This window comes from Vipera ursinii (genome assembly GCF_947247035.1).
Source record: "Vipera ursinii genome assembly, chromosome: 1".
Lineage (NCBI taxonomy): Eukaryota > Metazoa > Chordata > Lepidosauria > Squamata > Viperidae > Vipera > Vipera ursinii.
Window position 1 is genome coordinate 70,343,963 of NC_139512.1, and position 12,133 is coordinate 70,356,095.

At 33.9% G+C, this 12,133-nt stretch overlaps 1 protein-coding gene across 1 annotated transcript in view; it reads right to left on the reverse strand.

The window, feature by feature from the left end:
• PCNX1 (pecanex 1) overlaps nucleotides 1-12,133 on the reverse strand; it is a 106,171-nt gene that overhangs the window by 62,516 nt on the left and 31,522 nt on the right. The window contains exon 7 of the mRNA XM_083350565.1: nucleotides 5,315-5,447. Within this exon, the coding sequence (XP_083206691.1) occupies nucleotides 5,315-5,447 (133 nt within the window). The remainder of the gene's footprint in view (nucleotides 1-5,314; nucleotides 5,448-12,133) is intronic.

The window sequence follows — 12,133 nt, forward strand, 5'->3', positions numbered from 1 at the left end:
ATCAAGGTCAGATCAGGAAAGAGATTCCAAAAAACTGACTGGGACTATATTTATGTAGGCTGCAGTAGAAGAACCTTGAAGGGCTGAATTCTCTCCTCCCTTCCCCTTATCGTATGTAAAGTAGGGGGGAGTCAGTCTGGGCTCCTCTCTTTATGTTTTTGCTATTGCACAGGCTTAAAGAGTATGCTTTTCTTTCCTGCCTTTCCCCGGCTTTCCTAAGATGATCTGCATAGGTTTCTGCAAGTACTTTCGTGTGGACTTCTACCAGTACAAGTAACACTTTCTACTTTGGCTACTTCAATTTGGGAAATTTAAAATCAGTTAGGTACCATAGAAGATGCATTTGTATTGGCAAGTGGAATACAGGTAGTCCTCGACTTACAACATTTAGTGACCATTTGAAGTTACAACGGCACTGAATAAAGTGACTTACGACCACTTTTCACACTTATGACCACTGTCCCATCCCCATGGTCACATGATTTACATTCGGATGTTTGACCACCGGCTCATATTTATGACAGTTGCAGTGTCCCAGGATCATGGGATCACCTTTTGCCACCTTCTGACAAGCAAAGTCAATGGGGAAGCCAGATTCACTTAACAACCATGTTACTAATTTAACAACTGCAATGATTCACTTAACAACTGTGGCAAGAAAAGTCATAAAATGGGGCAAAACTCAAATTTGTCACTTAGCAACATAAATGTTGGGCTCAATTGTGGTCATATGTCAAGGACTACCTGTATCATGATGAATAAATCGAAAGAGTTTTTTTTTATCAAGATTATATAGGCAAAAGGAGGACATAGTGGTATAATTTTATTCCACTTACACACAAAGCAGCATGGAAAATAGGACTAGTTCTATACTCTTCAGAATAAAAAATGTAAAACATTTACTTTCATTAGAATTTTAACAGTACTAATTTTACCCAGAATATTTCATTTAATTATACTGTCACGCCACCCAATAACTAGAGCTCTCTGGACAATCACTTAAACATATCTTCTTCTTTTTTTCCTCTTTTAGAGCATCGGGTGTTGAGGTTAAACATTATAATATTAAAATATAAAACTACAAAATATGTTCCTAATATTGACAAAAAAAAATTTAGAATGCTTCATCGATATTCACTGAATTATCTATGACTTCATATCCAGTTTGGATTGCTTTCAAGACAGTTCTGAATAATCAAGATTAAATGACAGATTTAGGAACTAATAAATTTGTTGTTCTCTTCTGTACTTCCATATGAGAAATTATTCCAATGTTATTAATTATTAAGTATTTAATAACGACTTAATCTTAAAGGAGGAAATTTACCAATACTATTCAACTAATGACTATTAGTCAACATACAGATCATTTGTGGAACATGAAATTCATTCACAGGCTATTGATGTGTATGCAAAATATATTTGCATACTCACTTTACATTGTAAAATGACAAGCATTCTTATTTTATGCACAATTGTGCATTTTTTATTTTGGATTGCATTATACAGTTCTGTTCTAAAACATTTTGTGTACTGTTACATTTATACTATTATTGCATGTTTAATTTTTAATTTTTTAATTTTAATCCCATTTATATCCCGCCCTTCTCCGAAGACTCAGGGCGGCTTACAATTTAAGCACAAACCAATGTGCTTAGCAGTAGCCTTCGTTCTATGTATATGCCTGCTTATTAGGGCTTTTGGGCCCCCCCAAGCGGCATTATTACAAAGTCAGCTTAATTGCCCCCAACAGTCTGGGTCCTCATTTTACCTACCTCGGAAGGATGGAAGGCTGAGTCAACCTTGAGCCTGGTGGGATGCGAACCTGCACTAATTGCAGGCAGCTGGTGTTACTTAAGGAGCCATTAGCCCACTGCGCCACCAAGGCTCCTGTTATTGGTTTTATTTCAGTATCTTATTAAAGTATCATAACTGATTTTTAATCAGGCCATTGATGCATTTCATAAAATTCTCAAGTGCAGAGGAAAAATGATGATGGCAAGGGAACCTCATTTTGGCATGGGAACCCTTGGTAGAATTATTGGTGGTTCTCTAAACTCAGTTGTTTGCTTGCATATGTTTTTTTCTGCTTGATTTTGTGTCCAGTTAAACCCTGTGTCAACGCTGTGACAATGGATGTCCACGCTCTGACAACTGAGATTCAGCAGCCATTTTACTTTTGCTTCTAAAGTGCCTTTTCTGTTGTTTTAGAGTTTAGGATGTAGAAGAGGGGATGGGGTAAATGTTTGAGGGTTTATCTAGGCATAACAAATGCAGTAGTGTGGGAACTCAAGGATATTGTTGATAAGGTTTTGGCGGGCTGAAGAGCCGGAGGGAAAAGCCTGTGCTTTACGCTAATTGTGGGATGTGATTTCTGACAGCTTCTGTGGGGTGGGAACTGTAGCTTGTTACTTTGTATCTGGGGGTAGGGAATTTCAGTCTTGGGTTCAACTATGTAAATACCAATACTTTTTATCTGAATGTCAAGTTTCCAAGAATTCCCTAGGATTACTGGATTTAGCTTGGTCTGGGATGCTCATAGTTTACCAGCTGAAAGCATGGTTGAGTCTGTCCACGTGTGTGAGACTAAGGAGTTTTCATTTAGTTTTCTTACTGCTAGTTGGTGTTCATGGATGCGAGACTTCTGCCTGTCTGTCCTACATAATGACTGTTATAATCCTAGCACCGTATGTTATAGAGATCCTATTTTTTCTTCTTGGGACTACTGGGTCTTTTGGTTTAGAATGATTTGGAGGACTTTAGTAGGTCTCTGTGTTATGGTGATGCCATGTAGTTGCAATCATCTGTTGGTTGCTTCTGAGATTTTTTTATGTATTGCAGTGTTGCCCTTTCATCACTTGTGTTGATTGTGCTGCAGCGGGTTGAGTGGCCAGGGACTTTTTGATAAAGTTGAAAAAATATACATTTCACTGAATGATGTTGTATAGGTTTTCTTTTTCTGAAATGACGTATTGCTGCAGTGTGTTTATATTCATCTGAATAATATGCTTACCCAGCTCATATTTAGGGAGTTTGGGTTGTTACTTTGTTAATGATTAGTGTGGGTTGTTTTTTGATAAAAGTTGTATTTCTAATTTGCCATCATTTCCTCTGCTGCTGCTGATATCCACACTATATAGTGTGTTGTTTTCTTCTTCCCTTGTGGAATTTTATTCCTTTGAAGATGTTGTTTGTTTCATGTGTCTTCTAGTTGTTCCTTTTTTATTATGACAAGGGTGTCGTCTACATACTGGATCCATACTTTTGATTGTATGTGTGGAAGTGCTAGTTTCTAGATACTGTATTATAGTCTCTGCTATAAAACCTGAAAGTGGTGGATTCTTTTCCTAGTTCTGGACCTACACGATATCACCATAGCACACAAACCAACCCCCCCCATCTTAAATAAACCAAAAGACACATTAGCCCAAGAAGAAGAAAACAGAAGTAATCTACAACATACAGTACAAGGACTATAACAAGACAGGCAGAAGATTAGGAGAGGACACCAACTAGCAATCAGAAGGCAAAATGAAAACTTAATCTCATAATTAAACTAACAGACAGTATTAATCCTACTTTCAGTTGGGAAACTGTGAGCATTCTATACCAAGCCAAATTCAACACCACTAAGGAATTCCTTGAAATTTGGCATTCTGACAAATCAGCTATCAACAGACACATAGAGACAAAACACAATTACATACCATTCAAGAGAGACAAAAAAAGCTAAGAAGTAAACAAAAAAGATCAAAACATATTCTTTGTAGCAAAAACATCCAGATAAGCAGGAATTAACATCAGGAAAACAATTAAGCAGAAAACAATACCCTAATCAAAAAACTACCAAGGAGAAAACCACATCCCCATCACACTGGCAGGGAAGCTACTATATATAAACAGGAGGCAAACCCCATATTCACTAGTACTGATGGTGCTACTTAATCAAGTAATGAAATCTCTGCAAACAAACAACCAAACTCAGAGAGCACCAAGGACTCCATAAATCTATCCTGAGATATATATTATATTGTGTTGGAACCATATGTAATTTCTTCCTAAAGCATTCTGTATAGGTTCCCCTACTCCTTCTTTAGATGCCTCTAATTTTCCATAATTTGTTAAAAATAAATTTGGAAGACAAAGTGGGAAAGTACAAAGAGGCAAATAAATTTACAACATGAAGTTGATGGGAGTATAAGATAGATTTAACACTGTTAGATAAGTCAGTGTTCTATTTTGATCATGCCCAATTCCCCCTGGTTCTAACTATATAATCTACAGATTTGACATGCAGTTCTCAATCCCAAATTCTATGTTTATCTTTTGCAAGAACAGAATAGCATTACTGAATTTTCCCGATTCCACCATTTGATTGCCAGCCTATTACACATAGTTCAGAGAGCCACTCAATCCGCACGAATAACTTAAAAGGGATGTCCAGAAGAAACTGTTAAGTGCGGAATGCTCTGGTTATCTATAGGCATCCAATCTAACAAACTGGTTTCCAAACTGGAAAATAGATCTATTTATAAAAATCCCAAGCACCTCACGTGATGCTTTAGAATTTGAATATTTTTTCCAACATGGCACCAGTATTTTTTTTCTCTTGACATTGTTTTTATGTGTATTCAATAGCATATACAAGAGAAAATCTGTATATGTGATATACAAACATTGAAGTTACAGCAGTGCTGCACAATTACAACTAATACTTATTTCAGATTTTACAATAGAAAATATTTTTTATGAAATCTATACTACAATTAAGTCTGAGATTTATTATTTATTAAATTGCTTATTAAATATAATAGCTAACAGGTTTTAAAGCAGAAACATGGACTTAAGTTTTTTTAAAATTATATGATTTACATTTAAAGTCTAGATGGAGGTGAATATCTTATAATGTCTCCAAAAATATTAGACTACTTTAATATGTTTTGTTTTTTCTGCCCTGATAACTCATGAATTATTTAAAGACATTTCTACATTGAATATATGTTGAAAAAATAATACATTGGGGGGAAAATTAGAAACTTAAATGAAAGAGCTAATTTTAGATCAGTTTGTTAGCTGTCTTAGATGACTTTCAGTAGACTAATCATTTTGAAAAGATGGATGAAATAATGAACACCCTAGTGTACACATGCACAATTGAAAAAGTATCACAAATGCATGCAGTAACAGCTTAAGGAGTTTGATTGGTGGGGGTAAGGAGAGAAGGCAGAACAAAGCATGCCTACAACACCATTGGGAGTTGGGAGCAGTGATCAGCTGCATGCATGTTAGATACGGTGGAACACAAATACCATACCTGAGGGGAGAGCCGATGAGCAATGAAGGAGGGGTAGGGTTACTCCCTGCATTGTGACGGCGCCGTACTGCCTGACGCCTAAATGTGCTGCGTTCACGCCGAACTGTGACTGCTTCCTCATTGGCTTGTGCTGCTGCATCAAGATAGACCAAGTCAAATTGAACCTCAGACCAATAATGTTTACACCATCCAATGCTTTTCCCACAAATTGTTCTTTCTCCTGCAAATCAGTTGATCATTTTAGTTCACTGACAAATAAGAAACTATGACTATGGAATGGTCAGCTTAACAAGTATCCAGCTATGGTTTTCCTGTTTCAAACAGTGATTAAGTCAATTTTAAAAAAAATAATTTGATTCCACAAAATCAATATTTTAAGCACCTGCTGAGGATATATCTTAACTTCAAATAAAATTTAAAATTAAGTTATTTTTTAAATGGACCCCACAAAGGTTTCTTAAAAAGTTATAGGCAATCCTATACTAAAATTGAAATTGCAGGGTAAGAATGGGGGTGTGGGGAGAACCTTCAATCTCTCTTGATTCCATGAAAGAAATTTCATATTTCTTTGAATCTAGCTTTTACTTTGTCTAGATGTACAAAATGTAAGAAAAAAAATTTCTCGGTTGCTCTTTTTCCACTAACAAATGTAATTATGATATGCAAGAGAATGTGAACTATATAGGATCAAAGGTTTGAGGTCATACCATATAGAATCCTTGATGTTATTTTGTTTTTATTATGTGCCATCAAATCATTTTCAAGTTCTAGCAACCACACAATGATTTTTTTTCTTCAGGACAGTCTATCCCTAACCTGTACTTTCAAGTTTCCCAAATATTTCTGTTTTCTAGCAACTAATTAGCAAGCATACCTGTCCTGGAAATATATGGCATATATTTGGGAAATGTATTTCAAATAATTAATTTAAACATTGTACATGAATCTAAAAATATCTTCTTTAAGTCATAAGACTTGTAGAAACCCCATGAGAATCTGTGGTAATGAATTTATTCCACTGATTATCCTTGGGGAGGAGTGAAGAATAGGAAGTTCAAGTAACTGGGTTTTAAAATGTTATTGCTGGATGTTTCTGAAAATAGCTTTCTTGCCTTCCTAGGAACCAGTTATCTGACTCCTATAAGCTGATTCTGACGGATTCTGAAGAAGAGGGGATCACAGTTTTTAATATGTAATTATACTAAAATAGGTGTATATACTTTAGCTTTAAATTTTAACTGTCTTCTCAAACACATTTTAATAGAATGTGTTTAAAATAACACTCAGAAGCAAAGGCCACTCTCATCAGACCAATGCAATTTCTTTACTGAAGGTTGTGCCCAACAATGGGAGAATAAAAATACAAAAATAATTTAAATGTTACCAAGCCAAAGTTCAGTATTAATCTTCTAATTGAGACACTGCTGAGTACTACAGATATCTACATTCTAGAATTCAGTTTTATTATTCTGTTTTTCTGCAATAGCTCAAGGCAATATATATACCTTATTTTCATCACCATACCAATTTTATCCTCAAAACTAAAACAAAAATAGATTAGGCTAAAACTGTCCTAAGTCATCCAAGCCATGAAGAACTGAACTGGGTCACCTCCAATTCCAGTCCAATATTTTAATAATTGTATCTTAATGGCTTTCAGTGGTGGAGATCAGAAACCTCTGAGGGTGTTGATTAGCTTGGAGAAATGAGATTTGAGGCTCGTTCTGCTTACACTGAATTTTTAGACACTGCCTTCATTCACAAAAAATGAAAAACACAGTTTGATTTAGACAGAATGGCACTCAATAGTTTGTTGAACAAGCCATTGCACCTTGGAAAACACGGTTAACTATGAGTTTGTCATCTAAGCCATACGCATACATAAACATCTTCAGTTTAAAGACAGCACATATTTCTAGTATATAACTGGCTTCTCCTACAAGCAACCAGAATGGCATTTGTTAGAAATCATGTTCCATGGTTAGGTATATCATGTAAAGACTCCTCTTCCGACTTAGTCAAAACTATGTATACCCACGTTTAGTGTAGAACTAAACATAAGCTACCAGAAGGAATTATGCTTAATCATTTTGTGAACCAGGAGGGTTGTTTGCAGGCAATATCCACCAATAAAAAGAGCTACTGACACTACACTTTGTATTTTGGAAAATATATGCTATTGATGCAAACAAAAACAAGAGAAATAAAATACACCAAAGAACTATCAAAATTGTCCTAAATTATGCAAGTATGACAGTGGTTATTACAAGACCCCTCCCAATCCTAATCATCAACCACCTGGATTAGACAGGGTTCGACACTACTGTATAGTATTTACAGTTTAGCTAGGAATGAGAGGCAACATCCATTCTAAAACACTTTAAAACAGATGTGAAAATGTATCCAGATAATAACTTGAGGCCACAGGAATATGGATAACTGCTAGACGCTCAGAATCCTGGTGTGTTTTAAAAAGAAAAACCAACTGTTCACTATGCTAATTCACACTGCTAAATCACTGTAGCTATTTTAGTAGAGTTGATAGAGTCGACAGTTCATTTATCATATACTGTATTTCTATTAGAAAATTAGGATACAGCATTGCCACTGAATACTATCATTTAAATATTGGATGAACACAGTGGCTGGACACCATCAAAGCTGATAGCAGCCAGTGTATGGAAAAACTCAAAAAAGCAGTGCAAGATCAGATGTGGAGAGACCTGGCCCATAGAATAAACCAGAAGTCAAAAACGACTGAATGGATAACATCCACATAATCAAATACTGGATGTGTCAAACAAGTCTTGCACTCAAATCTTCCAACTTAATAACTATTTTTCTCCTTAAAAATTATGCTTTAGACTGTTTATCGCCCATTAATATAGCTCAGTTAAGAAAGGAAATGAATAGCTGTATGTCAATAAACAAAACTTCATGGTGTCCACCCACATCACAATGTTGTACTAAGATCAGGCAGGCCTCAGAAACAAAGCGTTTCTACCAACAACTGGAGTCATATACATCTAGCTTGGCATTCCTCTAAATATCAAGATGGTCAGTTCTCCCTGGTGATATAAAATACCAATATTTATTTGTTTGTTTGTTTCCAGGAATTTATTGAATTTCAAATGCTTTTATCATGAACTTTTGAAATTTCCTGTGAAAATAAAAAGTACATACAAATTATATTAATTAAATAAGTATACATCATACTGAACACTGAAACATTTTATCTATTCTGGGTTTCCCACTCAGGCTATCATACTCATTATGCTACTGTTTTCTTCTTATTCCTTTGACAGGAAACAGGTAATAGATGGGTTTGTGCAAATTATATAAGCTTCTTTTAGATAAGAGTATGTCTTCTCAAAATAGATCATCACATTTGATTGGCAAGTTATGTTTTATATATATATCACATAACAATTTTTATGTCCTCTCAAAATAGATCATATTTAATCCATGGCTTTTTCAACCATATTCACGAATCTTAACTAAATCTTACAAATATTTTAAAATTCAAATAGGTGAATTTTGTTCCAGATTTAGGTAAATTATTCATGAAGGCCTTTTGTTGCATTATTTCCCAGTCTTAATATTTTCTTCAAAGAAAATAGCAATTTGATGTTAATGTGAATCTGTGGTTTTACAAAAGCCACGGAGAGGGAGCAGATATATAGAGGTAATAAAGAAAATTATAAATTTTAAAAGCTGAATTCCAAGATATCAAAAAACATTATTGGTAAAGCATCTTCTCACTATGTAAACCTACAAAGTACAAAGAAAAAAAGCCTATTTAAAAAAAGCAACTTTAGTTGGTTTTATTTTTTGCAAAGTTGAGCATAAAATAAATTGGCATTTTATCTAGAAAATCATTTGTTTTGCAGCCAAGAATGAAGTTCATAATGCTACATTATTTTAAAATAGTGCTATCTTATATTGTTTCTTATATTTTATATTTACTTCTGTTCTTCAATCCATAAGCACACTCATTTTGATGTTTTCTTCCAGGCCTTGAATTTAAATATACCAATAAGTTGACATCTACATTGCAAATAGAACCAAGAACATTTACAATTTGGAAAATAATGAAGAATATGGAAGTTCCATTACAAGTGGAGCAAGTATTGGAAACAATGTAACTAAGTCTTGCAAATAAACCCAGAGTAGTTATTACCCTGCAAAAAATATTGCTAAAGCTGACAGGATAATGGGAGATTTGCATTTCTATGCTAAATACTATGGGGAAATAAAATCTGAACCTCTTTTCTTCTGAGAATACCACTTCATATACTTCTTTTATTCAACCTTCTACAATGTTTCACATTTCTAACTACTCCAGCAGGTTACAGAAGAATACAAAGTAACTCTTGTTGTACCTTACATGTTGACCCAAATTTAAATGGTAGCAGTTAGTTCCTAAAGTTTGCTTTTGGCAGATATGAATGGCAAATTGTTTATATAAAATAAGCCAATATAACCAATACTATGTGCATAAGGTATTAGTACTTTACAAACAGAAGATAAATTACAATATTTACCCAAAAGGAAAATTATTTTGAATTTAAGATGATTGAAACTTCTCTTGGAATGACAGAAAAATGACAGAAAAAGGTCATTTGATTCTGTTACCCTATTTCCAGCGAACATGTATTACTTTATAGTAAAGATAAATGAGGGTGGGGGAAGATTCTTCTTCCTATCGTATAAATATCAAGGCTTGTATTATAATGAATTCTGTCCCACTAATGTCATAAGAACTACACCACAAAATTGGTGTAGTTGGATCTTGTTTATATCCCCAGGCCAGTTCTGCAACCTTTGCAAGTTACAGCTTTATTATGAAGACCTCACCGCTGAGAATACTATAATTATTAATAATTGCTAAAATATGCATTACAACTTTCTTCACTTCTGAAATTAGAATTATTGCCTGCAATCTACTGGTAAGAAAGTTTAGTATGGCTAACCATACATAATGAGCCTATTAGTCAGCTATTATGCTAGTGAATGATGTCGGATGAGAAAAGCTTTCTTTCTGAGAATTTATATCAAGAGAAGCTGGAGTAAACTTAATACTACACCAGTTGTTAATCATGACTATCACAATCTGATGAGTTCATGCGTATCATGACTCTCATGAGATCATGGAGATTTCAACTCCCAGCTATTTCAGTTTTAAAGCTAGATCTGGTTCATGTGTTTGCTAACAGTAATTTTAGTTCAAGTTGCACTTGACAAGCCCTTAATGACTCATGATAGAAAAAGCCACACAAAACAGTATAGGATTCTCCATAACCTAACTTGGCCTGTTAGCACTGTTACATTTGGATCCAATCAGCAAAAAAATAGAAATTGGAGGATCAAATTGAAGTTGATATTTTATTAGATGAATTCAGAAACAACTTAACTGGAGTAGTACTCTTAATAACTAAGACATGAGAAGAAAACATATATCATAAATGCAGAAAAGTGCTCTTTTAAATTCAGTCTCTTTACATTATCAATTGTGATAATTGTTAGAATAGCAATTTCCTAGTTCTGAAAAAGCTTAGAATGCACTTTATTCCAACGTGATATACTAAAATTTGGTCTGTAGTTCTTTTTAAAAAATAAACATTTTTTTAAAATGATGCTAAGGACTAACAAATACGTCTGAAACACTACTATTATACGATTGTCTACAAAGAAAAACTGTTAATTTTTAGGTTATGTAAAGGCTTGGGAATCGTGATATCCTTCTAGTCCCCGCCATTTCAGTTTGCAATACAACTAATCAAACTATATTGCAAAGACAGTAACATTTCTATTTGCTATATCACTTTATGATAAAATAAAAATGAAAGAATAAGCCTTGACTGTGATAATGTAGTTTATACTTATATTTTGTTGAATTATTAGAAATATTTCAAAAGTGAAAATACAGTGATTGCCTTCCCATTTAACTGCAAATACTTTAAATATGAAGCATCAACTACTTTGGTAAACAAAGTGGGATAAAATTTAAACACACAAAAAGTCATTTGTAGATATAAATAGTGCCAGAAAATATAACTTATATCTATAGCTTATTTGTTGTAACTATAACATACTATAAATATAATATTGTATTGCCCTGTACACCGCCCTGAGTCCTTCGGGAGAAGGGCGGTATAGAAATTAAATTAAATAAAATAAATAAATAAATAAATAAATAATATGCTCTTCTATTGGTATAATGATCAATTAATATAACTGTTAATAGAAATCGCAAGAGAGGATTTCTGATAATTTATATTGACTGGCTGTTTACACAAACAAACAAACACACACACACACACACACAAAGAGAGAGAGAGAGAATATATATAAGCATTTTATGATAATTAAACTCAAACAGCCAGTGAATATAACTTATCAGAAACCCTCTCACTTGCAATTTCTATTAACAGTTATATTAATTGGTCAAGTTATACCAATAGAAGAGCATATTATATTATTTATAATATACTAATAGTTACAACATATAAACTATAGTTATAAGTCACATTCGCTAGCATTATTTATTCTTAAAAATGTACAAGGTACTAGTGAGGAAATGCTTACAAACCAGAACTGTCAATTGGAGATGCTTTTCTTTCTGCCAGCCTACTGTTCAAAATTGTGTTTTGAACATTGCAACTTTATATGAAAGTTCAGGTTTCTACGAAACATAATTTCTAAACTGGAAAGTGCTGATGCGCTTGTGAAGTGCTGCTACTACAGGCAGTCCTCAACTTACGATGATAATTGAGCCCAAAAATTTATGTTAAGTGAGAAATTTGTTAAATGAGTTTT